Source organism: Tamandua tetradactyla, chromosome 5, assembly GCF_023851605.1.
Source record: "Tamandua tetradactyla isolate mTamTet1 chromosome 5, mTamTet1.pri, whole genome shotgun sequence".
In the NCBI taxonomy this organism is placed as follows: domain Eukaryota; kingdom Metazoa; phylum Chordata; class Mammalia; order Pilosa; family Myrmecophagidae; genus Tamandua; species Tamandua tetradactyla.
In genome coordinates, this window is record NC_135331.1 from 8429065 (window position 1) to 8456920 (window position 27856).

General features: G+C 39.7%; 3 protein-coding genes, 1 long non-coding RNA gene and 1 pseudogene across 8 annotated transcripts in view; 3 read left to right on the forward strand and 2 right to left on the reverse strand.

Moving 5' to 3' along the window:
- Positions 1 to 15271, forward strand: part of LOC143683525 (uncharacterized) — a 46596-nt gene extending 31325 nt beyond the window's left edge. The window contains exon 3 of the long non-coding RNA XR_013175513.1: positions 15202 to 15271. This is a non-coding gene — a long non-coding RNA (uncharacterized LOC143683525). The remainder of the gene's footprint in view (positions 1 to 15201) is intronic.
- Positions 1 to 17026, reverse strand: part of GTF2H3 (general transcription factor IIH subunit 3) — a 38999-nt gene extending 21973 nt beyond the window's left edge. For all 3 annotated transcript variants that reach the window (XM_077159613.1, XM_077159612.1, XM_077159611.1), the window contains exons 1-2: positions 16909 to 17026; positions 12865 to 12944 (exon numbers count right to left, since the gene is read on the reverse strand). In XM_077159613.1, the coding sequence (XP_077015728.1) occupies positions 12865 to 12944; positions 16909 to 16921 (93 nt within the window). In that variant the 5' untranslated portion in view covers positions 16922 to 17026. The remainder of the gene's footprint in view (positions 1 to 12864; positions 12945 to 16908) is intronic.
- On the forward strand, positions 8891 to 9193 carry LOC143682232 (ribosomal biogenesis factor-like). 2 transcript variants are annotated; one of them, XM_077159096.1, is made up of 2 exons: positions 8891 to 9016; positions 9122 to 9193. In XM_077159096.1, the coding sequence occupies exons 1-2, from the start codon at positions 8897 to 8899 to the stop codon at positions 9191 to 9193; spliced, it is 192 nt and encodes a 63-aa protein (XP_077015211.1). In that variant the 5' UTR covers positions 8891 to 8896. The 2 variants fall into 2 exon arrangements, with proteins under 2 accessions (XP_077015211.1, XP_077015210.1); XM_077159095.1 differs by having other exon boundaries at positions 8891 to 9193.
- Positions 17027 to 17061: 35 nt separating the features above from the next.
- On the forward strand, positions 17062 to 27565 carry EIF2B1 (eukaryotic translation initiation factor 2B subunit alpha). Of its 2 annotated transcripts, XM_077159628.1 has the most exons (9): positions 17067 to 17191; positions 18074 to 18175; positions 19243 to 19379; positions 19491 to 19607; positions 21247 to 21363; positions 21914 to 21978; positions 25172 to 25247; positions 25757 to 25882; positions 26616 to 27565. In XM_077159628.1, the coding sequence occupies exons 1-9, from the start codon at positions 17179 to 17181 to the stop codon at positions 26778 to 26780; spliced, it is 918 nt and encodes a 305-aa protein (XP_077015743.1). In that variant the 5' UTR covers positions 17067 to 17178; the 3' UTR covers positions 26781 to 27565. The 2 variants fall into 2 exon arrangements, with proteins under 2 accessions (XP_077015742.1, XP_077015743.1); XM_077159627.1 differs by lacking the exon at positions 21914 to 21978 and having other exon boundaries at positions 17062 to 17191; positions 21247 to 21359.
- LOC143683528 (etoposide-induced protein 2.4 homolog) lies at positions 23486 to 24636 on the reverse strand (annotated as a pseudogene).
- Positions 27566 to 27856: the final 291 nt, after the last annotated feature.

A 27856-nucleotide genomic window follows, 5' to 3' on the forward strand; every position in this document is an offset into this window, starting at 1 on the left:
AATGAAGGAGAAAATAGGACATTTGCAGATAAAAGCTGAGAGTTCTTTATCAGAAGACTCGCCCTATAAGAAATGCAAAAGGAAGCCCTTCGGGTTGAAATAAGACACTAATTAGAAAGGAACTTAAAGCACTAAGAAATACAGAATACTGGTAAAGGAAACTATATAGGTAAATATAAAATCCTGCATTACTATCAGCTTGCAGGAAGATGGCAGAGTGGAGTGGAGTGAGTTCATGCCTGGGACTGCAGTCCCAGGGTGTCAAACTGGGTATCCAGGCAGATTCAGGGAGGAGACAGGTGGGGGTGTCAGGACGGGGAGAGCGGGGTGGGTCGGATGGCTGAGATCCCCACAGGGGGCAGGCTGCAGCATGAGGGGAGGCGTGATCGGAGTGAACTGATTGTTCCTCCACCCCAGCCTGTGTCAGCTACTGAGCAGGTTAGAGTTGTCAGAACATGTGGGAAACCCGGAGGCAGGCCTGGCTGTCCACTGCAGGGGGCAAAATCTCCTGGCTGGGTGTGAAAATAGCTGGTCACGCAGACGCGGTGTCTGGAAGACCCACTAGCATGGCAGTTGGGCTGCCATAGATCGGGAGCAGTCCCCCCACCACGAAAGCCATTCTCGAGATGCTACAGGCCAGGGGAGGGGCGAGGGAGGGAGGAAGGGGGAGCCTAAGGCCTGCCAACTTTCTGATGAGAAGCAGTAAGTTTCAAACAGGGAAGAGGGAGTCTGAGGGGAGAAGGTGCCTTAGGATAACTACCTGCTGGGGAGAAGGGGTAAATGCAGACAGGCTAACTATATAACTACTTTTTAAATATTTTTGTTATTTTTAATTTAATTTAACTTTATTCTTAATATTCTTTGTTTTCTTTTTCCCTTTTTGTAATATAGTCTTTTCTATATATTCTTATTAGTAGCATAATTGTTTTCTTTATTTTTATTTATATTTTAATAGATATTTTATATTTCTACTGATTATTTTCTATTTCTTATGTCATATATTATTTTTTATTATTCTATTTCTTTTTTTTTTCTTAAATTTTCTCTCCCTTTGGTGGGCACCAGTCTGACTTCACTCCCAGTATATCTTGGGGTTTCTATTTTTAATTCTGGGGCTAACTATTGTTGAGGTGTGTTTTATTTTTGTTCTTATTGTTTTTTCATATTTTTATTATATTCTTATTTTATTATAATTACCTTTTATGCTGTTTTCAAAGGATGTATGTCCCCTAGAAAAGCCATGTTTTAATCTAAATCCCATTTTGTAAAGGCAGAATAATACCTATTTAATACTATATGTTTGAATCTGTAATTAGATCTTCTCTCTGGAAATGTAACCAATCAAGAGTGTTAGGTGACAACATGTCTCCACCCATTTGGGTGGGTCTTGATTAGTTTCTGAAGTCCTATAAAAGAGGAAACATTTTGGAGAATAAGAGATTCAGAGAGAGCAGAGCAGAATGATATAGCCACAAGAAGCAGAGAGCTCACAAGCCAGTGACCTTTGGAGATGAAGAAGGAAAACTCCTCCTGGGGAGCTTCATGAAACAGGAAGCCAGGAGAGAAAGTAGCAGATGACGCCTTGCTCGCCATGTGCCCTTCCAGCCAAGAGAGAAATTGTAACTGTGTTCGCCCATGTGCCTTTCCAGATGAGAGAGAAACCCTGAACATCATCGGCCTTCTTGAACCAAGGTATCTTTCCCTGGATACCTTTGATTGGACATGTCTATACACTTGTTTTAATTGGACATTTTCTTAGTCTTAGAACCATAAACTAGCAACTTTTTAAATTCCCCTTTTTAAAAGCCATTTTGATTCTGGTATATTGCATTCCAGCAGCTAGCAAACTAGAACACCTTTTTTTTTAGGGGGGTGCACAGGTGGAGAGTCAAGCCTGGATCTCCCACATGGTGGGTGGCCATTCTGCCACTAAAGTACCTTGTGCATTCCAGCCTAGTTTCTAATAGACCATCAAGATGAACAGTATTCCCCACATGAGATCTGGACTTTGATTTGGCAGAGAATAACCAACAAACCAAGTACAAAAGGAAACCTTCAGTGAAAGCCAAGTAAATACAAAACTTTAGAAGAACGAAGGAAACCAACTTGTTAAGTAACTGTATCAAGATAATCAAATGCCCCAAATACAACAGAAAATCACAAAGCACATGAAAATCCAAGAAGAGATGGCCCAGCAAAACAACCAAATCAAAATTCCAGAGGGTCACAGAATATGGAACAATGCACAAGGATATTTATAAAGAAATAAAGGATATCAGGAAGACACTAGAAGAGCATAAAGAAGAATTCAGAAAGTTAAATAGAAAAATAGCAAATTTCACAGAAATGAAAGACACAGTAGACCAAATTAGAAATACACTAGACACACAAGATAGCAGATTCAAAGAAGTAGAAGGAAGAATAAGGGAGCCAAAAGACAGAACAACTTAACTAGAGTGCACAAAAGAACAAATGGAGAGAAAGATGGAAAAATGCAACTGGATCTTAGGGAAATGAGAAACAAAAAGAGCTGCACAAATATAAGAATCATTGGTTTCCCAGAAGGAGAAGAGAAGAATAAAGGGCTAGGAAAGTTAGTTGAAAATGTAATTGGGAGAAACGTTCCAACCCTTACAAAAGACATAAATACCCAAATCAAAGAGGCCCAACAAACTCCAAAAAGAATAAATCTGAACAAGCCTACTCCAAGACATATACTAATCAAACTGTCAAATGTTAAAGAGAAACGAAGTCCTGAAAGCACTACAAGAAAAGTGATATTTTACATACAAGGGAAAACATACTGATTGAGATTTCAGGCTACTCAACAGGAACCATGGAAGCAAGAAGACAATGGTATGATACATTTAAGCTCCTAAATGAGAAAGGCTTCCAGCCATGAATTCTTTATCTAGCCAATCTGTCCTTTGAAACTGAGAGAGAGATTAAAATCTTCAAAGACAACGACTGAGAGAATGACTCAAGAAAATATCTGCCCTATAATACTAAAGGGAGTCCTGCCAGCTGAAAAAAAAAAAGACAGGAGAGGGAAGTCTGGAGGAGGTCACAGGCTCGAAGAGTACCAGTAACAGTAATTTAAAGGATAAAAAAGAGAGAGAAGGAAAAGAATATACAGATCTGACATATAAAAAAACTAAAGGATAAGATTGAAAATTCAAAAACTGCTTTTATAGTAATTACCTTGAACTTTAACAGACTAAACTCACCAATTAAAAGATTCAAATTGGCAGAACGGATTAAAAAATATAATCCATCTATATATTGTTTACAAGAAACATATCTTAGACCCAAGGACACAATTAGATTGAAAATGAAAGGATGGAAAAAGATCTATGCAAGCTGTAACCAAAAGAAAGCAGGAGTAGCTATACTAATATCAGATAAAATAGATTTTAAATGTAAAGACATCATAAAAAACAAACAATGCTACAAATTAATAAAAGGAGCAATAAACCAAGAGGAAATAAGAATCCTAAGTATTTATGTTCCCAATCAAGGAGCTCCAAAGTACATGACGGAAACACTGGTAAAACTGAAGGGAGCCATAGATATTCCAACAATAACAATTTGAGGCTTCAATACACTACTCTTCACTACAGATAGACCAAACAGATGATCAACAAAGAAATAGAGAAACTAAACAATGGGATAAACAAATTAAACCTGATAGACATATATAGATTATTACACCCCAAAGCACCAGGATATACATTCTTCTCTAGCATACATGAAAGATTCTCCAGGATAGATCACATGCTGGACATAAACTGAGTCTTTATGAATTTAATAAGATTGAAATTATCCAAAGCACTTTCTCTGACCACAACAGAATGAAGCTAGAAATTAATAAACACACAAAAAAGCAGAGCTTTTACAAATACGTGGAGATTAAACAACACACTCTTAACTAATCACTGGGTCAAAGAAGAAATTGCTAAAGAAATCAGTAAATATCTGGAGATGAATGATAACAATACAACATATCAAAACTTACGGGATGTGGCAAAGGCAGTGCTGAGAGGGCAATTTATTGCCCTAAATACCTATATTAAAAAAACAAGAACAAGCTAAACATAAGGCTTTAACTGCTCACCAGGAGAGTTTAAACAGAGAACAGAAAACTAACCCCAAAGCAAGTAAAGGAAGAGAAATAACAAAGATGAAAGCAGAACTAAACAAACTGGACAACAAAAAAGCAATAGAAAGAATCAACAAAACCAAAAGTTGGTTCTTAGAAAAAATTAATAAAATGAATGGGCCCCTAGATAGATTAACGAAGAAAAAAAGAGAGAGGACACAAACAAAATCAGAAATGAGGATTCATGTATCCATGGATTATGAAGAAATTTTAAAAATTATAAGACAATACTATGAACAACTATATACCAAGAAACTAGACAACTTAGAGGAAATTGACAAATTCCTAGAAATCCACAAACCACCTATAATGACTCGAGAAGAAACAGAACTCAACAAATGAATTTCAAGTAAAGAGATTCAATAAGTCATCAAAAATCTTCTCACAAAGAAAAGTCCAGGACCAGACAGCTTCACAGGGGAATTTTATTAAACATTCCAAAAAGAATTAACACCAAACCTGTTCAAACTCTTCCAAAAAAGTGAGGAAAGAGGAATACTACCTAATTTATTTTATGAAGCCATTCTAGTTTGCTAGCTGCCAGAATGCAATATACCAGAAACAGAATGGCTTTCAAAAAGGGGAATTTAATAAGTTGCTAGTTTATAGTTCCAAGGCCAAGAAAATCCCAATTAAAACAAGTCTACAGAACTGTCCAATCTAAGGCATCCAGGGAAAGATACCTTAGTTCAAGAAGGCTGATGAAGTTCAGGGTTTCTCTCTCAAGTGAGAAGGCACATGGCGAACACAATCAGGGTTTCTCTCTTGGCTGGAAAGGCACGTGGTGAACACAGCATCATCTGCTAGCATCTTCTCCTGGCTTCCTGTTTCATGAAGCTCCCTGGGAGACATTTTCCTTCTTCATCTCCAAAGGTCGCTGGCTGGTGGGCTCTGCTTCTCATGGCTATGTCGTTCTGCTCTGCTCTCTCTGAATCTCTTTCATTCTCCAAAATGTTTCCTCTTTTATAGGACTCCAGAAACTAATCAAGACCCACCCAAATGGGTGGAGACATGTCATCACCTAATCCGGCTTAACAACCACTCTTGATTAGATCACATCCCCAGGGAGATGATCTAATTACAGTTTCAAACGTACAGTATTGAATACGGATTATTCTGCCTTTTTGAAACGGAATTTAGATTAAAACATGGCTTTTCTAGGGGACATATATGCATCCAAACCAGCACAGAAGCTAACATCGTTTGCATACCTAAATCACATAAAGACACTATAAGTACGGAAAACTACAAACCAATCTTCCTAATGAACATAGATGCAAAATTTCTTAACAAAGTAATAGCAAACTGAATCTGACACATTAAAAGAATTAAACATCATGACCAAATGGAATTTATATCAGGAATACAAGGGTGGTTTTACACACCCTTTACACAAGAAAACCAATCAATGTAACACACACTAACAAATCAAAAGAGAAATATCACATAAGTATATCATTTGATGTTGAAAAAGTATTTGACAAAATTCAACATTCTTTCCCGATAAAACCACTTTAAAAGGGAGGAGTCGAAGGAAACTTCATCAATATCATAAAGGTCATAAATGAAAAACTCATACCCAGCATCATATTAAATGGTGAGAGACTGAACACATTCCCCTTAAGACTGGGAACGAGACAAGTATGCCCACTGTCATCATTATTATTCAACATTGTACTAGAGGAGGGATTAGACAGGAAAAAGATATAAATGGCATCCAAATAGGAAAGGAAGAAGTAAACTTTCATTATTTGCAAATGATATGATCCTATTACTTAGAAAACCTGAAAATTTATAACAAAGCTATTTGAGCTAATAAATTCAACAAAGTGGAGGGATACAAGACGAAATATATAAAAATATGTAATGTTTCTCTACTCAAACAGTAACAATTCAGGAAAAAATTTCATTCAAAATAGCAACCAAAAGAATCAGATATATAGTAATAAGCCTAACCAGGGATATCAAGGACTGGTAGATGGAAAATTATAAAGCATTGTTAAAAGAAATTTAAAATCACCTGAATAGATGGAGACATTCCACACTCACAGACAGGAAGGTTGAAAGTCATTAAGATGTCAATTCTACCTAAACTGATCTACAGATTCAATGCAATACTAATCAAAATCCCAACAACCTACTTTGAAAATTTGGAAAAGCTAGTCATCAAATTTATTTAAAAGGGAAGGAGAACACAAATAGCTAAAGATATCCTAAAAAAGAAGAGCGAGGTGGGAGAACTATCACTTCTTGAATTTAAAGTTTACTATAAGGCCACAGTGGTGAAAACAGCATGGCACTGGCACAAGGATAAAAGTATTGACCAACGGAATGGAATCGAGAATGTGGAGACAGATCACCAAATCTATGGACAATTCATCTTTGAAAAGGCCCCCAAATCCACCGAACTGGGACAGAACAGTCTTTTCAATAAATGGGCATAGGAGAATTGGATATCATTAGCCAAGAGAATGAAAGAGGACCCTTAACTTACACCCTATACAAAAATTAATTTAAAATGGATTAAAGACATAATCCAGTACTACAGAATTTCTAGAGGTAAATACAGGGAAACATCTTCGAGATTTAGTAATAGGAGGTACTTTAAACTTTACACCTAAAGCACAAGAAGTGAAAGAAAACACAGACAAATGGGAACTCCTTAAAATCAAGAGCTTCAGTCCTTCAAAGGACTTTGCCAAAAAGGTGAAGAGACAGCCAACTCAATGGGAGGAAATAGCTGGAAATCACGTATCAGATAAAGGCTTGATATTGTGTACACAAAAAAAATTACACAGCTCAACAACAAAAGAACAAGCCTATTATAAAATGGGCAGAGGATATGAATAGACAGTTTCCTGAAGAGCAAAGATAGTTGGCTAAAAAAAACATGAGGAGGTGCTCATCTTCATTAGCCATAAGTAAAATGCAAATCAAGATGACAACGAGACACAACCTCATACCTATAATTAGTATGGTTGCCATTAAAGAAACAGAAAACTACAAATGTTAGAGAGGATGTGGAGAAATTCAAGCACTTATTCACTGTTGGTAGGAATGTATAATGGTGTAGCTGCTGTGGAAGATAGTTTCGGGACTCCTTAGAAAGCTAAATGTTGAGGTGCCCTACAATCTGGCAATACCAGTACTCGGTATATATCCAGAAGAGCTGAGAGCAGTGACATGAAGAGACATTTGCACACCAATGTTCATAGCAGCACTATTTACATTGTTAAAAGAAACAATTCAAGTGCCCATCAATGGAGGAGTGGACAAAAATATGGTATATACATACGATGAAATATTATGCAGCAGTAAGACAAGGTCCTAAAGTATTTAGCAATGTGGATGAACATTGAGGATATAATGCTGAGTGAAATAAATCAGTCAGAAAAGGACAGATACTGTATGATTTCGCTATTATGACTGTGGTAAAGGTAATCTCAGAGGTTACATTGTAGAATATAGCAGATCTAGAGGGAATGGATAGAAGTGATGGTTACAAATAAGCAGGTATATAAGGTGCCATATTGAAGGTGAATATGATTGAAAGGGGATATATAGTGCCATGTATCCCAATGATTAAATCTACAATTATAAATAAGTGCTTAGCATGAACTATTTCAAAGGCTCGATGGTGGACAGAGTTAACAGTAGAGGAGTATAGGGGAAAAACTAAAAATGCATACTATGGCCAATAGTTATCAGGGAGACATCAACAATACCAGAGCACTACCAGGGGCAACTAATGGGGGAGGGGGAGGGACAAGTGATAAGGGGTCGTTTTGATTTGATAGTTGGTGGTGCTATGTTTACCAGTTCTTTGTCGTTATGAAACAAAGAAAACTGTCTAAAATTCAGAGTGCTGCTGACTCTATAAGCAAGCAAGGATACTGTAAGATGTGGTTTGTTTATTTTGGACATTATCCATGACACCCAAGAGAGGGAGGGAGCTGAAGGGTACAATGCCTGAAAAGCAGAAGGCAAACCGTGATACATTTACATAATGGAATATGGTATGGCTACAAAAAGAATGTCAAGAGGCATATAATGAACTGAATAAATCTTGGGGACAATGTATTAGGCAAAATAAGTCAGAAACAAAAGAACAAATATGCTAAGGTCTCTTTCAGAAAATACTTCTAAGAAAATGGGAGCCTAGATTATGGGCCCTTTATAGCAGCCACACTTAGTTTGAAGTTCTAAATGCATTTGCAGATTCTGAGACACTGAGGTATATGTATATTAGCTGGTATTTCTCTACAACTTTGAGTAACTCTGTGACACCCAAGACCCAGATATGGAGTGCTGCAGCCCTGAAGTCAGCACAGCTATATATAATAACAGTTAAAGTAACTGAAAAAGAAATCAGGCCTCAATTAGAGTTTAAAACAAAGCCAATCTGGCTGGGTCAAATGCAAATTAGAACAGAGGGTATAGATGACAGTGTTTGTGCTCTAGACCTTCACCTATGGTATGAGACCAAAGGGAGAGATGTTTATTATGTCTAAAACTAAATTCTCAGTAACACGCAATCTAAATCAACCTGTCTGAATAGCTCATTCAAACAACCCAAACTCCTAGAATAAGAATGAGGCCTTGTGTTCCTAGCTTAATGTAACAGCAGGATACATCTCAGACTATGGAGGACTGATAATTAAAAAGTATTGGTAGAAGATGGTGTCACCTGGGGCTTGAGTGGCTTGCACACAAGTATCAGAAGAGTGGAGAGAGAAAATGGCCAAGAACAAATTAAGAGGGCAGAAGTCCAGGGATGTACTTCACATGGTCAGCCAAAAAAACTTTAAGACTAAAAACAAAGTAAAACCAGTTACTACGAATCTTAAGATAAACATTGTGAACAATGACAAAGTTAACAGAGTAAATAAAGCTTTTGTAGATATACAAAAGGAACTTGTACACTTCTCAAAAGGCCTTTCCCTTGAACGTCTGCAGAAACAGCTGATTTATCAGCAGCAGCACGAAAACAAAGTTAACGTTGACAAGGCTACAAGAATAATGGCTCAGCTGTAATACAATGGTGATGCATCAAATTTCAAAAAAAAAGATCAATAAATTAAATGTTTTATATAAAAAAAAGTATTGGTAGAGTCCCTTGAGGGTCCAAAGAGGGGGAATATATATATATATAATATATATATATATATTTATAGTGGAACTATTTATATATATATATATATTTATATGGAACTATTAACTTTCCCATCTGCGAAACCCCAGGTACCCTCCAACCATTGGAACCTCATATGAAACTGATTTCTGTAGGGGAGAAGCTAAGACTACCCATAATGAGGCCTAAGAGTTACTTCCAGAAGCCTCTTGTTGCTCAGATGTGGCTTCTCAATATCTAAGCCCAACTCGGCAAGGAGAATCGTTACCTTCCCCGCTAAAGGGGACATGATGTTCAAGGGTGAAAATCTCCCTGACAATGTGGAGCATGGATCCCAGGGATGAGTTTGTCCCTGGCACCTTGGGATCAACAATGCCTTCTGGGCCAAAAGGGGAAAAACAAGTATAATAAAATAAGCCATCAGTGGCCAAGAGAAAGCAAATGGAGTCAAGAGTCTATTCTGGCAGCTTCTCTTATGCAAGCTTCAGTTAATGCTGATTGCCATGGTTTGCTAAACCCCAACCAAAATCATTCCTGGTGACTCTTAAGAACACCTAGGGCTTGACCTGAGACTCTATAAAGGTTTCATGCACTAACTTTGTTTTCCTGGAATCTATAATTCTCAGAGGGTTCCTGGGTCAGATAAATCCTGAAACCCAGAGGGACCAGCTTCTATAAGATTATCAATTAATTACATGCCCTATCCTTTATGTTGATATCATTTCTCAACATGAAAAAGTCTGAAGGGACATTGCCAAATATCCCTCCAGATGCAGAGAAGGTGAAGGAAGAGATAGAAAAGAGAAAACAGGATTTGGCAAATAGTAAGACTGCTGAATCACTACATTAATATTCCTTCTAGTTGTCAGTGTTTTGGAGCAGCTAGAAGGAAAAATCTGATATGGTGGTATGGTAGCCCATGACAAACTTTGGGATCTGTTCTGTAATTACTTGTTGAAGTTGCTTTTTTTCTTTCATTACTTTGTATATATGTTAATATTTTACAATTTAAAAATTAAAAAAAATAATAGCTACACCACTGTGATGGGTTAGGTTCTGGTGTGAACTTGGCCAGCTGGTAGCACCCAGTTGTTTGGTCAGACAAGCCCTGGCCTAACCGTACTGCAAGGATATTTTATAGCTCATTAATAAACCAGAAGGTTGGTTTATTAAATCATCAGTCAGTGAAGGGAGAGATGTTTATCTGGTGTAAAATTTATATTTAACTTGTATGGTCAGTTTAGTTTAGTTGAACACCATAAGAACAAGGAATCTTAAATAAGACATGAGATCTTGTTGATTAGTCCAGGTTGGTGCAATGCCCCGACATATCCCAGAGTAATCTGGGCAGTGAATAAAGAAGTATTTGCAAAATGATGAATATGCAACTATGTGATGTTATTAAGAATTACTGATTGTACATGTAGATTGGAATGATTTCTAATTGTTTTGTTAATTCTTTTTTTAATTAATAAAAAAAAAATTTGAAAAAAAAAAAAAAAAAGAAGTATTTGCAAAGTACACTTGGGGGAATGGGGAGAAAGGAGGACTTCTCCCCATTCCTCTCCACTTGGGGAATTTTGATGTTCTCACAAGCAGAAGGGACAACCAAATCAATAGCTTGAGCCCTCAATCTTGGGGTTTGTCCCTATGAAACTTATTCCTGCAAAGGATAGGCTAAACTTACTTAAAATTAGGCCTAAGAGTCACCCCCCCAGAGAACCTCTTTTGTTGCTCGGATGCAGCCTCTCTCCCTAAGCCAAGTTGGCAGGTGAGCTCATTGCCCTCCCCGCTACATGGGACATGACTCCCAGGGGTGTAAATCTCCCTGGCAATGTAGGACAGAAATCCCAGGATGAGCTGGGACCTGGCATCAAGGGATTGAGAAAGACTTCTTGACCAAATGGGAAAGAGAGAAATGAGACTAAATAAAGTTTCAGTGGTTGAGAGATTTTAAACAAAGTTGAGGGGTTATACTAGAGGTTACTCTTTTGCATTACATAGATATTCCTTTTTAGTTTATGGTGTATTAGAGTGGTTGGAGGGAAGTACCTGAAATTGTTGAGCTGTGTTCCAACAGCCTTAATTCTTGAAGACAACTGTATAATGATACAGCTTTTAAATGTGACTCCTTTTATCCAGGGTATGGACAGATAAGTAAAACAATAAGGATAAAAAATAAAATAATTGGGGGGGGGGATAAAGAGTAAAAAATTGGGTAGACTGAAATACTAGTGGTCAGTGACAGGGAGGGGTAAGGGGCATGGAATGCATGAGTTTTCTTTTTATTTCTTTTTCTGGAGTGATGCAAATATTCTAAAAATGATCATGGTGATGAATGCACAACTATGTGATGATACTTTGAGTCACTGATTGCACACCATGTATGGACTCTATGTGTGTGAAGAACTTCTCAATAAAAATATTTAAAAAAAAAAAGACTGCCACCTGGCTGGCCACTTTGGGCTTCTCATGCTTCTGAATCAACAGGAAGGGGCTACTGTACTGGCTGGGGAGATTGATCCTGACTATCAAGGGGAAATAGGACTGCAACTACAAGAAGAAATAGGACTACAGCTATCAAGGGGAAATAGGACTGCAATTAAGGTAAAGAAGAGTCTTCCTGGATTACAGGAGATCCCTATGGCGTCTCTTAGTTCTACCATGCCCTGTGATGAAAGTCAATGGAAAACTACAACAACCTAATCCAGGCAGAAATATCATTGGCCTAGAAACTTCAGGAATGCAGGTTTGGGTCATCCCACCAAGCAAAGAACCATGGCCAGCTGAAGTGCTGGCTGAGAGTAAAGGAAACATGGACTAAGTAGTGAAAGAAGACAGTTATCATTACAAGCCGTGACATGACCAGTTACAGAAATTATTATAATGGTTATGAATATACACATAAATAAGTGCAAGTAAACAGGTGAAATCTGAATAAGATCTGTAAATTGTACCAATGTTAATTTCCTGGTTCAAGTATTATACACAGCTATGGAAGATGTCACCATTGGGGGAAGGTGGAGAAAAAATACAAGGGAGCTCTCTGTAGTACTTTTTAATATTTTCCTATGAGTCTATAATTATTCAAAAAAAAAAAAACTACATATTATATGATATGTCCAGAAAAGGCAATATAGAGGTAGAAAACAGATCGATAGTAACATGCAACATGGGAGTAGAAGCAGGGTTAACTGCAAACAGGCACAAGGGAACTTTTTGGGGGTGAAACAGATGTTCTAAAACATGATTGTGGTAATGGTTACGCAATTTTATAAATTTACTTAAAAGTCATTGAATTGGTGTGCACAGGTAGGTCAGTGATAGAATGCTCACCTTCCATGCAAGAGAGACCCAGGTTTGTTTCCCAGACCACGCACCAAAAAAAAAAAAAAAACAACCTTAACAATTAATAAAAAAAAGTCATAGAATTCTTCAATTCAATGGGTGAATTTTATGGTATTATATATATATATAAAATACCATAATAAAGCTGCTTTTTTCCCCCTTTTTGAAACAGTATGAACATAAACTCATACCAGAATTACCCACAGATCTCCTCAAGTAGTCTTACCTGAGATTCCTTCAATGCTTGCTTTCCCCACCAGATTGGGTTGGTATCAACTATGATAACTAGAAGATTCAATTCATCCTCTGAAAAATATTATTAAAAAATAAAATTTAAAAATTAGGCTCATGGCATCTAGAGGTGAAAGTCTCCCTGGCAACATGGGAGATGACTTCCAGGGACGAATCCAGACCTGGCACCATGGGATCAACAATTCCATCCTGACCAAAAGGGGGAAAAGAAGTGTAATTAATAAACTATCAGCGGCAGAGAGTTCAAATAGAGTCAAGAGGCTACTCTGGAGGTTGCTCTTAAGCAAGCTTCAGTTAGACTTTGCTACCTATCATAATTTGCCAACTCCCAACCAGGACCATTCCAGCCAATCCTAAAGAACACCTAGGACAATTTATAAGATTCTACAAGGGTTCCAGGCACTAGAGTAACTTTCCAGAAACCTACTAGCTCCAGATGGGTCCCTGATCCAGATAACTTATGAAACCTAGCCCAGCCTCTCCAAAACATCAGATAGTTCCATCTCTCTACCCCATATTAGTGACAAACCCTTCCATTATGAGAAATTTAGAATTGCCATAGCCCAAATATCCCTAAAGAGAGGGATGGAAAGATCAAAGGTGATGGTGGAGTTATACAGAGAAGATAGGATTTAACAAATTAATGAATGCTGAATCATTAAACTGCTACCTCTTTTAATTTCCAGTATTTTAGAGCAGCTAGAAGTAAAAACCTAAAATTGTGAAATTGTAACCCATGTCAAACTCTGAAATATGTTCTACAACTAAATGGTGCTGTGCTTTGAAATTTATAGCTTTTTTGTATATATGCTATTTTTAACAAAAAAAAAGAAGGAAAAAAGTTGATTGTGATAAAAAAAAATATTTAAGCCCTCTAGCCTCCTATATTCTGGAGCAGCTAGAAGAAAAAATATGAGAGAATGTATGGTAGCTCATGATAAACTCTGGGATCTGTCTTGTTAACTATTTGTTGAAGAGTGCTTTGAAAACTATTGCTTTTTTATTTCTTTGCTTTCTACATATGTTATACTATACACAATTAAAAAAATTAAAAGTAAAAAAAAAAAAATAGGTTCATGAAAGTGAATCAAAACTAATGTTCCCAATTAGTAAATTAAATCCAGAACAAACACCACTACATAGCTTTAAATGTTTATCATCCTACAACTGTGAGATTAACATAAAGCCAAGTTCTTTTGAAGATTTAAAGCTCAGTGGGCCCTCAGTAAGCTCTTGTCCGCTTGCTGTACTACTACCTCTTCTCCTTCATTCAAGCCACTGTGATATTTCTTGTGTCACGGGAGTAAAGGTCTGACAAACTCATTCATACCTAGATGTTGAACAAGTACTACAAAATTCACTATAATATTAATTCTGTGAGGGTGGGGATGTTTCTCTATTTTGTTCATGTCTTAGCCTCAGCTCCTAGCACATTGTCTAGCATATGGCAAATGCTCAATAAATATCTATTGAATGAATCCAAAGATATTTGCATTTTAAGTACCTATTCAAGGACAAAAGGCCTTCTACTAATCAGTAAGAATTACCAGTAGAATTTCAGGCATTGGAAGTTCAAGGGAGACATGAGAGCCAATTAATCCTACAGTCCAACAAATCAAGGAGCAACACCAACTGTGGTTAGAAACCAATTTTTAAAAGGTGAACACCAAAGGGGGAAGGCCTATGTAAAGATTTTAGTATGAAGAGACAGGCACAACCAAACAGGATTAATTAACTTCAATCCACTCAAGAAATTTTGTAGATACCAATGTTAGATGCTGTGGTTATTGGGTGTGAGGCTCAAGAAGCTTACATTCTAAGAGAGGCAAGACATTAAGAACCCCCAAGTGCAGACTGCTATGAAAAGCCCAGGGTGCTCATTTAAGAGCAAAAATATAATGCCTTTCTTGTCTCCATACATTTCCTGCAATTTCCAATCTCCTACATCAGGACACTCTTCACCCCATCTCTGATTTCTGCATATCCAAATCCTACTTACTCCTCAAGGCCCAAAACCAATGTCACCTCTTCCTTCCAAAAGCCTGCCTCATCTTTTCTAGCAGAAGGTTATGGCTTCCTCCTTTCAGGGGAGAGGGAATATAAGCCCATAATGCCATCCTTCCTGACAATCCAACTAGGGACATTATTATCATCTTTCAAGGATTCTAAGATGTACTTTTTTTTTTTTTTTAACTTTTTACAGTTCCTGAAATCAGGATGGTATCTTATGATTAAAACTGGCAGCATTTTTTTCCTCTCTTTAATGGTACATACAATAAAGGTACTTTTTTTTTTTTTTTAACATGGGCAGGCACCGGGAATCGAACCCAGGTCCTCCGGCATGGCAGGCAAGCATTCTGCTGAGCCACTGTGGCCCACCCATAAAGGTACATTTTATAAACCATGTTTTATATTAGATGATATACGGTATTCCCATTTTGCAAATGAAAATAATCTTTCCAAAGTAACAAGACCTGCTAGCAAGAGGTAAAACCAAAGCCCTGCTTTGAAGCCACATCTGCTTGACTGTAATGACTGCTTTATCACTGCCTCACTGCTACCTCTGACCATCTACAGCACTAGCTCTTCTAATAACCCTTAGCACTTACTATCTCATTAGTTAGTTGAAGGTATCTGATCTCTTCTCCTAGCCCTGCCCACCAGACTGTTAAGACTCCTTAAAGAGTGACTTCTGCTACTCCTGGGATAAATAATACATGTAAAACACACATCAAAATGCCTAGCACAGAAGAAACATTTAATAACTGTTTCTCCCACAGGTCTCATTCCCTATTCCTAAACCCTCAAGTCTTTTTTCCCATCAGGCACCACTTCACAATTCTCTGTTCCTTGCTAGCACCAAGAAGCCTGAGAAAAAGACAAAGTATTACCTGTCAGGACTATGTTTCAATACACATGCAATGTTCCCAAGTTTCTTCTTTAGATCTCTACCTCCTCATCTTAAACAGGGACAGCAATGCCAAGTCTGCCTACCTGGCAGGGTAGCGGTGTGGATTAAAACAGATAAAGGAAGCACCGGGGATTGTTACAGCTTCCAAATGGGTCTCCCTATTTCTACACTTGCTCCTCACAATCCATTCCCCACCAACAAACAAAATGATCTTTCAAAAACGTCAATCATTCCTTGCTTAAAATGCCACAACAGCTTTTTTTTTTTTTTTTGGTGCATGGTCCGGAAATCGAACCTGGGTCTCCCGCATGGAAGGTGGGCATTCTAACCTCTGAACTACCCGTGCACCCCCACAACAAGAGCTTTTTGTTACACTTAAAAGGAAAGCTCAAGCTCTTTGTTACAGCCTACAAGGCCCTGCATGATCTGGCACCTGGCTAGCTTCTCTGGTCTCATTCCCTGTCCCTGACCCTTTAACTCACTTTGCACCAGGTACCCTGGCTTCCGTTTTCTTCCTCTAAGGCACTGACCTACATAACTGGTACCTCAACGTATGAACGACGGCCTCCCCACCTTCCTCTACCCTCAGGTACCCGTATCTGTCTGCGCAGTACAATGTGGTGACTCGAACTGCCACAGACCTGTGTAATAAAATGTAGTTTTCCCAGAAGTTAGCAGTTATTCAAGTCTTGGTTTAAACACTACAGCCTCCTGTGGACTCCAAACTAAAGTAGCTCCATTGGCTCACATCTCTCATCACAAACGAACACATCATCCCAAAGTACTGTTTTCACAGCTCTTGTCACCCTTTGAAATTATGTTTATCTACTGGCTTACTCGCCTCCTACATGTAAACTCCATGAGGGCAGAGACCTCATCTGTCATGTTCTCTGAGGTGTCTCCAGGATATAAAATAACGCCTGGTACACAGTAGGCGCGCCATAAATATTTAATGAATGGATGAATAAATGAATGCATATATTCACTACGCCTGTAAAGATCAAACAGGTTCCACCCAGCCCAAAAGACGCACTTCGCGTGGCCGGTCTTGGCCGGGCAGAGTCCGCCCCGCCCTGGGGTCGGGGTCCCGCCCCGAGCAGCCCTCACCGTCTGAGACCATGGCGGTGCGAGCACCTCAGTGTAGGACCAGCTGCAGCCAGACAGGCGTTCGGGATTGCTAGGGCCCGGCTTCCGGCGCCGCCGCGTGACGCGCGAGACGCTTTGGCCCGGGCCACGCGCCGTACTCGTGGCCCCGCCCCCGAAGCGCCGGAAGTGGGGTGAGGAGCCTGGCTAGCGTGCTGTCAGTCTCCCTGGCTCGGGACCGGTACTGTCGCGCGACCCACCGGCTTCTCCAGGTTGTGCGGGCCGGATTGCACCATGGACAACAAGGGTAACGCGGGGCGGGCAGGGGTTGCTGGGCCTCAGACCGAGCCACGCAAGGGTCCCCCACGTCGCGCGCCGAGCCTGGGCTCCGGGAGAGATCGCTGTGCAAGCCCAGGCTGCTTGATTGGATGTGCTTCCTCTAATCACAATTAAATCCCCGTCGCTGTCCCGGTGTTTAGGGGATAGGCCCTGAGTATCCGCAGACGAGACCCCCACCCCCCGACGCCCCCGCCCGCTCCCACACTTCCTCCCTGTTCCCTCCTCTAAAAAAGTGAGACTTTGTAAGTGTGCAAGTCTTCGGAGCCTCGATTTCTTCGTATATTCCTGCCCTGTTGGATTTATTAGTTGAATCAAAAGAATAAGACATATCTGATGTGTTAGTCACGTATCACTTCCAAGGTGCTTTATTTACGTGAGGAACAAGGGCATAAACCAATGTATATAATCCCTTAAATATAGATATAAAATAAAATAAGGGAAGGTGTCACTCTAGATATAGGTGCATACGCGTGTGTTTGAACGTGCTTGAATTAGCATAGATTGTTTCTGGAAGGGTGCAGGAGAAATTGGTAACCGTGTTGATTCTGGGATCCTCACAGGACTGGGAGTCAGGATAGGAGAGAGAATGACTTTTTTCTATCATTTAGCAGGGCTTGAATATTATATTATTGTACAGGATAGCCATTGCAGAATCAGAGAAATAAAGCTTGCAAACGATAAGTGGTGTCATCTCTGTTCCCATCAACATTTGTCGTGCCCTCAGCCAAACACTCCAGAAAGAAAGTATATTAAAAATTATTTTGCTTCTTAAGTTTATAATCATTAATATTCTCTACGGCCTTACATCCTGCTAAATGAAGTTGATGAGTCACTTTTTTCTGCCTTCCAGAGTTAATTGAATACTTTAAGTCTCAGATTAAAGAAGATCCTGATATGGCCTCAGCAGTGGCTGCCATCCGGACTTTGCTGGAGTTCTTGAAGAGAGATAAAGGTAAAGAGGGTCATCTTTGAACACTCCCAGCTTTACGGAAGTCTTCTAATAATTGTTACAAGTGTAGGAAGTGAGAGATGTATGTGTACTTACATAAGGTAAACGCAATTCCAAGCTCAGCTTCTTCCTTCATTTAAACCCTCCTTTTAACTCAGAGAGTCCTCAAGTTATCATCAAAAGGATCCCCTTTCATAAATGAAATTGCTTTGAGTCAGTCACCTTTTTATATTAAGTTAACCATGAAGCTTAAATTGTTGGAATAGTTCAGCTTTATAAGTATTTATTAAGAATCAGTCTTATGCAAGATTTTGTGCACATGCTACAGAGAATATCCCAGAATAAATTCCTGTATTAATGTCATTCATCGTGATCTCCTATTAATTTAGGCGTCCTAAATGCGAGCCTCTGTGTATAGCTTGATATTCTGTAGAAGCAAAATAACATTAGCAACAATAATAACAATAAAGCCTAATAAGAAAGCGTTCTTTACTCTGAAGGGCTGGCCAGAGACATGTGTCTCTGAAACCACCTCCAGCGTCATCCCTTTGTAGTTATGATAATATTCAGACACCTTAGTCTCACCCGTATTGCCTTGCATACCTTATTTCCCTCTGCTACTTAATTTCCTTCCTTACGATCCTTCGCTGAACTGTGCTTCAGACATGCTAAACTCTGTTTTTCATACCGAGTTCATTCCCATCTCAGAGTCTGTACACTGTTTTTGTCTAGACTTGGAACCTTTCCCATAGATCTTTTTGTGGCTGAGTCCTTTTTTATTTACGCTTCAATTCAGATGATCCTCACTCTGTTTTTTATGTTCATTACAATCTGTAATTAACTTGCTTATTATTTGTGTGTTTGTTTATTACCTGCTTCCTCCACTAGAAAGTGAGTTCACGCAGAGCATGGAGCCTGTGTGTCTCGTTCACTGATGTATCCCTAGCATCTAGAATAGTGCTTGACAAAGAATATCCACTCAGTAAATATTTGTCGAATGATTGAATGAATCTCAGACCCAACAAGAGGCTGACATGCTAAAATGAACATTCCTTATTTGATCATTTCAGGGGAGACAATCCAGGGCCTGAGAGCAAATCTCACCAGTGCCATAGAAACCCTGTGTGGCGTGGACTCCTCCGTGGCGGTGTCCTCTGGCGGGGAGCTCTTCCTTCGCTTTATCAGCCTTACCTCCCTGGAGTACTCTGTAAGCCCCTGCCCTCCCTCAGGTTACCTTTCCATTTCTCTTTTTAGCTCTAAATATTCTCCCCTTTTCCTGGATTTTCCCCCTTCCCTCATTTTGCCTGTTTCTTTCTAGGATTACTCTAAATGTAAAGAGATCATGATTGAGAGGGGAGAGCTTTTTCTCAGGAGAATATCATTGTCGAGAAATAAAATTGCAGATCTGTGCCATACTTTCATCAAGGATGGGGCGGTGAGTAGATGGTCATCACATGTAATAATTAGGTGTAAGGTCTTTGAAGTCAGACTGCCTGAGGTCCACTTACTTGCACTGTGACCTTGGAAAAGTTACTTACTCTCTCTGGGCTCCCTCATATGGTAGTTATGAGGTTTAAAGGGCTCAGACTATGCCTGACACATATGTAAACACAATGCTAATGTAGATATTATTATAGATGGTTGTCATTTTGAACAAACTCTTTAGAAAACCTCTGGGAGTATAGATGGCTCTTGATTTAATAAGTTGTTTTTCTAAAGAAGTAAATTTATTAGTGGATCTTTACTAAATGAATCTAAATTAAATCAGCACAGAATAGCTCTTGTCACTGGTTAACACTGAACATTCTCCCACTGAAGAGTAGCACTAGATTTTGTAACTTCATTTCAAATGCTGTTTCAGAGATGCAAAGCTCCAAAGTGTTTATGTTGAGTGAGGGAAGGCAGGAGCTGCAAATTAAGCCAGTCTCCCAGCAAAGGAGTAATAAGACTTTTATAATGTCTGTCTCACCAGTAGATACATCCTTTTTGTCGTCTAAGCCTCCACTAACCATAAACTTACATTTGACTCTTAAATCTTGTCTTCAGTTTTATTGCTGCCTTCCCAAACTTTGAAGTTCATTATTAAATAAATGACGTAATAGATGAGTGGGACTTGTATAGAAGCCAGTTGCAAACACAGCCTTTTTGGCCAAGTGGAGGCAGCGTTATGACTCCAGCAGGCTGACTGCATTGTCAGTATCGCAGGCTTCATTTGTTTTGGTGTAGTTTAATATGTGCAACGCACCTCCCTTGGCAGATTTAGACTACGAGCTGATCAAACATGCAGATGAGTAACGTAAGGATCTTATTTAATGCAGATTCTGATTCAGTCCATCTGGAGTAGGGCTGAGAGCCTGCATTTCTTACAGCTCTCAGCTAAGGCCAAAAAAGGAGCTAGAGAACTTTCTCCTTCCGTCTTGCATTACACAGTCTTCTGCATCCTGTTCCTTAGAAGAGAGGTTATATACTAAGTGCTTACAAATTGTATCCAGTCCACAGTTGTTTTTTGTTTATCCCAAACAGTATTTATACTTTTTTTTTTTAATTACCAATATCTAAATATCAGAATTTCAGCTTCTCTAGAAAAGTCAGATGAAATGGCAACACTGGGACCACATGACAACTAGAATTCAGGAGCCCCTGACTCCCCTTAGCTTTTGCATTTTGTTGCTGGTCGCACCCAGCCCCCTTCACTTATTTACATTATCTGCCTGGTGCCTATAGGCCCAATTGTAAAAATTCCTATTTTCTCGTTTTAGAAATAGGAAAAACTAACCCAAAGGAACTCATCTAGAGACTTCAAATGCAAAGGTTTTTGTGCTTTTGAGTAACATTGTGTGGGGATTCCACTTCTGCACCTGCTATGGGGAGGGGAAACCGTAATAGATTTCTCTGGCCTTGTATGTGGGCTTGAAACTCAGAGTACTAGTAAGGCTCTCCTTTCTGATTATAGCTGATTTATGCAGGAAGCATATGGAGAATCTTAGGGTCCCAGAAACATGTATTATGGCAGCAGACAATTTAGTGATCATAGGAAAGCCTACCCCGTTTGATGAAGCTTTCTTGGTCCACAGAGAATATTAACTCATGCCTACTCGAGAGTGGTCCTGAGAGTCCTGGAAGCAGCCGTGGCAGCTAAAAAGCGTTTCAGTGTGTACATTACAGAGTCTCAGCCAGATTTATCAGGGCAAGTATCTTTCTATTTGTTATATTCCCAGTAGCCATTTTAGTAAGCAAACTGAGAATTAGAATCCACAAAAGTACCACCATTTGTCCATCAGCATTGCCTCTCAGTGTGCCCTTTCCCACGCCAGAAAGAAAAAAATCACCGTTAAGTTAAAAATCAGCGTAAGTTTATAAGTTACGGTACAGGATCTAGGGTTTTTATTTATATAGTTAAATCAGAACAAGTGATTGTGTTAACTTAAAGTTTGTTTTTATCAAGGAATAGATCATTCACATCTCTATCTATTCACACAATAACAAAAAAGACTTTCTTCTTCATTCCAAATTTGTTTCCAGAGTCCCCAAGAATATAATTTTCCTGAAATACATACTTCCTTCTCAAGAACCCTAATTCTTGTCTCCTTAGTACAAAGTCTTGGGATTTGCCCCTTAATCCATTAATATTGATATTCAACCTACTTTAATTTATCACATCCCAGTGAAGTGACTCATCATACATCATACATACAAGACTTTGTCTTTCTCTAATATTCTCAAAATGTCATTTTCAGTAAGAAAATGGCCAAAGCCCTTTGCCACCTCAATGTCCCCGTGACTGTGGTCCTGGATGCTGCTGTTGGGTAAGTGTCCGTCTTTCCCTCCGTGCTCACCTTTCCCCAGGCCCTCCCAGGGTCAGCTTGGAGCAGGGTTTTCAGGTTGGAGACTTGAATGCTGTTCATAAAACTGCACTGGGTAGGATCCCAACTCTTTTACAGCTGCATTAAATCAACAAGCTCATTATAATTTAGGTGTTGATAGTATATGCAGAAGACAATTATAGGGTGTTGGGAAAATAGGAGTTGTTTCCATAGTATTCCAGATAAAAATACACTTTAAGAATAGGGCACAGAATAGGTTAGGGTCATAACGTATAATCAGGGCTCTCTTCATCCTTAAACCTGGCTGTCCTCAGTGGCATGCTGGGACTCTCATCTTACCTGTGACTCTTCCCCCCAAAACCACAGTAAGACATTCCTTGGATTGTCAGAGTATTTCACAAGAGAAAACTAGAGTGATAATCTCCATAAGAGATAATTAAGGAAATTAGGAGTGTGTTCAAGTAAACATTTTGAGAGAGTCTACTAATTGCTTGTTATTATTTATTGTTATAAAATATAGATTTGCCTTCCCTACACTACTAAAACTGCTTAACACTTTTCTCTAATTTCAGATCACACTAGGCTTTTTTTTGGTGGATGTGTGTGTCCCCCACATTTAGTCTCTTAAAATGACAGGAAAAAGCCAAACAGTCACAGGTATATTGTGTTTAATACGTTTCCCCATCAATTCCTGTTCGCAGCACCCAGTATTTATTCCTTTGAAATACCAGAGGGATGCAGCAATGGCCGGCAATACATTTCCGACCTCTCAAAGTTTAACAGTTTAGGTTCTCTGACCATTCTGTATTGCAGTGGCACTTGTCCAGAACTGATACCTCCCCACACTTGGGGAGCTTTAAAAGTACCCGTGAAAAAGCTTTTTCCCCTTCAAGGGGAAGAAAGAAAATCACTCCTCCAAACCCAGCAGATCTGGCTGGAAGGTCCTTCTTCCTGTCCTATGTCTTCAACTCGTTTTTTTTTCCCAGTGGAGCAAGAGACCATAACCTAGAAACAAGACAGTGATGGCCATAAAGGGAGTGACCAGAAACAATTCCTTTACCCCCACGTCTGATGTATGTGCTATACAGAAAAATAAAATAAAAAATCCACAAATTACAACAGCTAGATTTACTAAATCCATTCATCCAAGTATGGTGGAAATTAGGAACAGGAGGTAGCATGGTAAATGGCACAGGAAGAAAAAGTATTCAGATCAGTCCAGACACAGGGGCTGGCAAACACTAGGAAACAGCTACAGAAAACCTGTGGTCCTTTCAGACTCATGGTGGTTTTAAAAATCCACATACTGATGTCAGGAGAGTCTGGCTTATGTCACCAGAGACAAAAATTCCAGTTTCTCAGGGAGAAGAGGATATGCACAGGGCCCTTGGCAGAGTGCATCCTGCCCTCCCTGAGGAGGGGAAGCGAACAGGGAGAAGATGTGTCACAGCCTCCTAATCCTACCCACGTCCTTCAAATGGCAGGAGATTTAGTGGCCTGCAGCAGCCTTCAATTTGGCAGGCAATGGATGTAGGTGAGGAGAGCTTCCCTGCAGAGGCTGAGCTACTCAGGGCAGACTGCAAATAGACCACCTTGTGGAAGAGTCTGTTGCTTAAAAAAATGGCACCAAGGAGAAGAGGCACAACTGGAAAAGACAAACTGTTGAACTGCAATCCAGTAGCCTTGATTCTTGTTGAGTGTATAAGTGTATGGCTTCTATGGTATGACCATGTGATTGTGAAAACCTTATGACTGACGCACCTGTGCTTTGCCAGGGGTCTTTGCTTCATTGGTATGGATAATGAATAAAGGAAAAATGATAGAGAAGAGGCAGCCACTGATAATGTATGAACACTGCATTGCTGTGAAAAAGGCCAGGAACAAGCCAAATCCAAAGTAGTAAGGCCAGTTACTTTCTATATTTGACAACCACTGGTGCATTTCAGTTCCTTTATTGAACCACCAGTATTCAAAGCAGTAAAGGGAGTAGAGAAGGGACATATGCAAGAGACTAACCAGCTGGCCAGTGAGATGGATGGGAAGGAGACTCACAAACATCCCCTGGATACAGAAAAGAGCCTGCAGCAAAAGGATGAAGAGCATATCAGCAATTATTTTGCTGACAGTAGGAATGGATGAGGCTTCCTCCCTGATACCTCAAATGCCAGATCAGCTATATCCTGAAACCAAATGGCATTGACAGCTTAGCTGAGCACAAACGGGGAGCACCCAGAGAGCACTGAAAATTGATGTAAGGAAGAATTCCAGCCACAACCAAACATCTCCATGTAGCAATCAATCACCAGTAATTTGTGCTGTTACTGACTGAAGCACAGGAATAAACAGTCAATAAAACAAGAGGAGACTGAACCAGAATACTCTGCCATTCCAAGCGCAGCACTGGAAAATTCTAACAATAACGTGGTTTATTGTCCTGCTTCTACTTTATGCTCTGGGCATTCCAGTGGGCCCAAGACACTGCTTGCTCTTTGCCACCACTGCTCCTCTCTTGCTGGATTTGAACATCCAGCTTTGAGATGGTACAAATGTCCCAGACAGACAATCTTTGATTCCCCTCCCAAAGTCCTAAAGAAAGGTTTTGATACTGTCAACCATCTCTTCACCACCCAAACTACCAACTACACAGGGAGAAGCACCCCAAAATCTCTCTTAATGAAGGACCCAGCCCCTTGCCCACCACAGCTCCGCTCAGCTGCTTGGCGCCTGGCTGCCTGCTCCCACTGGGGTTTTCCCTGGGCCAGAGCCACTGTGCCTGCACTGGGCATGCCCGGGCTGCATGGGGCCACTGGGAAGTCCCACACTAGGCTTCTTAATTTGTTTTGTATGTATTGAAGTAGACTAAAAAATAGAGTACACCTCATGTAGTAAGGATAGATATTGTCATGAAATCCTTGTTTCAGTTACACATGTACGTATGTGTGAATGTACTGCGTGGCAGGGTAAAGTGTGTCTTATTGTGGGATTTTGTTGCCCCTGGCAGCATGACTCGAGTCATGCCCAGGGTAGATCGTCTCCTGTGTTAAGTGCTCTTTTGAAGAAAGGTCGTTATGGGAGGAACTTACCATGTTGAAAATGAAATATTAATCTTTCAAATGATGATGATGATGTTAACAGAAGCGAAGAGCATAAAACTATTTTTTTTTAATTTCTTTAGCTATATCATGGAGCGAGTAGATCTTGTCATAGTTGGTGCTGAAGGAGTTGTTGAAAATGGAGGAATTATTAACAAGGTAGGAGCATCAGTGTTCCACAATTCCTTGCTCAGGGCGTGGAAATATACTGCTAACCCAGTACCAAAACAGTATTGTACACTGTTGGCCCATTCTGTCCCTAATCCTGCTTAGCTTTAGGACTTTGTCATTGTTTTGAATTATTTCCCAGTGTCCCTAAGCCATTGCAGTGGTCAATCAAAACTTCATTTTGGTCAAATTTATTTATGCTTTGTAGACTTATCTGTATAAATTAGGAAATATAATTTACTATTTATTCAAATGAGCTTCAGCTGGAGTTGGATTTTTCTCACCTTGAGCATATTTGACCTGAATATATTGTATTACAATTTCTCTATCTGTTGTGCTTGGTTTCAAAGGGTTTTGTGAACGTTTATCTTCTTTTCTAAAGGTTGTCTTTAATTCCAAAGCCAGAACTACCTATATATAGGTACATTCATAGACTTTCTTACTTTCACTTTAAATGTCCAACAGAACCTCATCCTTCTCCATTTTCTCTGATTTTCTAGATTGGAACAAACCAGATGGCTGTGTGTGCCAAAGCACAGAACAAGCCTTTTTACGTAGTGGCAGAAAGTTTCAAGTTTGTACGGCTCTTCCCACTAAACCAGCAAGATGTCCCAGATAAGTTTAAGGCAAGAATTTTATTTTCTTTGAAGGGGTATTTGAGTTGAAACTGAAATTTTGGAAAAAAAAAAATGCAGTGCTAAGAATGGTCCAATTACATTATTCAGTTCCATTGCTGTTTTCTCCAACCCTTGGTTAACAAACTTGTGGTTAGCAAACATAGACTCACATATCTATCCCAAAAGTTTCAGTCTAGTTCTTTTCATTCATTTAAGCAGCACTATGTATGCGCTGCAGGGTGTTAAGAATATTTTGAGAAGTCCAAGGTTTTGAATCAAACTAAGGTCAGTGCCCATCTCTACCACTTACTAGCCATGTGACTTTGGGCAAGTCTTTAACCTCCCTGAATTTCAGTTTCCTAATCTATAAAATGGGACAGTTGTATCTGACAGAAGAGCGGATTCTATGAGATAAACATGGGGAAGGCTTAGTACAGTACTTGGCACATGGTAAGCTCTCTAAAGCTACTTGAAATTATTGTCCTTCAGTGCTTGAGGGAGTTAAGTTGTTAGCACACTGTGGGGAGAGCCATGGATTAGGATATGCACACTAAGGCTGTTGGCCCCTGTGCCACTACAGTTTGCCCTCCTCACCAGCCTGGTATATAGTTAGCTGCCTTCTCCCCACTTCTGGAAAGCACTTTGAAGTAGTGACACGCTTATTGCTCAAGCCAGAACCTCACCAGTTCACAGCTCTAAATATTTGGGATAGACTGACATGTGTTTTTTTTATCTCCCTCAGTATAAGGCAGATACTCTAAAGTCTGCACAGACTGGACAAGATCTCAAAGAGGAACACCCATGGGTCGACTACACTGCACCTTCCTTAATAACACTGCTATTTACAGACCTGGGTGTATTAACACCATCAGCAGTCAGCGACGAACTTATCAAGCTCTATCTATAACCTCTGGATACTTTTCTGCCAGCGTGCAGCTTTTGTAGTTGGGGCAGGGCAGCTGGCCTCTTGACCCCTCATTGAGCCAGGCCAAAACGGAATTTTTTAATGATGATTTATGGACTAAGAATCCAGAATTATAAATCTTGAACCTTTTTTACTCATTTCAGTCCCATAAAAAATGTGCTTATATTTCTCCTAAAACCCAACCTAAATTGTGGTTGAGGTTTGCAGACACTTCATTTCATTCATTTTCAGCTTCCAGAAATAGACTATTGGCTACTTAAAGGAACTGGTGAAAGAAGATGTGCCCATGCCCACCCCTCTTCATCTTCCCCTGTACTCCAGACTGATTTGCCAAAAGCATCAATTAATGAGATGCAGGCTTAATCGCAGGTGCTCCCAATTGCAACCAGGCATCTCTTCATTAAATGACTAACAGCTGGCCGGGACACACGATACATGTGGTGCCTTAGGAAAAAGGCAGGAAACACGTGCTAACTTTACATCAGGCTTGCGGTGGTGAACACAAGCCAGGGGCTGCCATCACCTCAAAAGGATCAAGCCAAATGGAGTGGAAATGGTACCAAGAGAACACAAGGAAAGCAGAAAGCGTTTAGCAGTAGTAATCCTGCATGATTCACCATGTGAAGATGCCTTCTGGAATGTCTGTAAACTTAAATTCTCTATCTGTAAAAGAAGCGCATTTCCTCTAAACATGTTTGGGTCCTGAACAGCTTTTAAAAATTGTATTTGGGAACATTCATCTTTTCAAATAAATTATTATGAAAGATTCTGGTAAGCTGTTGCATCAGTACTCCAAGCCTGCAGGTCCAATAGGTCTCAGCCATCTTAGTGAATAACATGCATCCATATTCACACACAATTAGGGGTGTATACAGTTTACCCAACAGTATGCATACCAGATAATTTTACTTCCCAGAATACGGTTCACAGCCTCTATTTTTCAAGTATTCACCAATAAAATGGTAAGAAGAAAAACCCCAGCAACATCAGCCACCTGCAGCAGGCACACTAATTCAGGCAGGTAAGTACAAGGGCGGCAAATTCCAGAAAGGACTAAG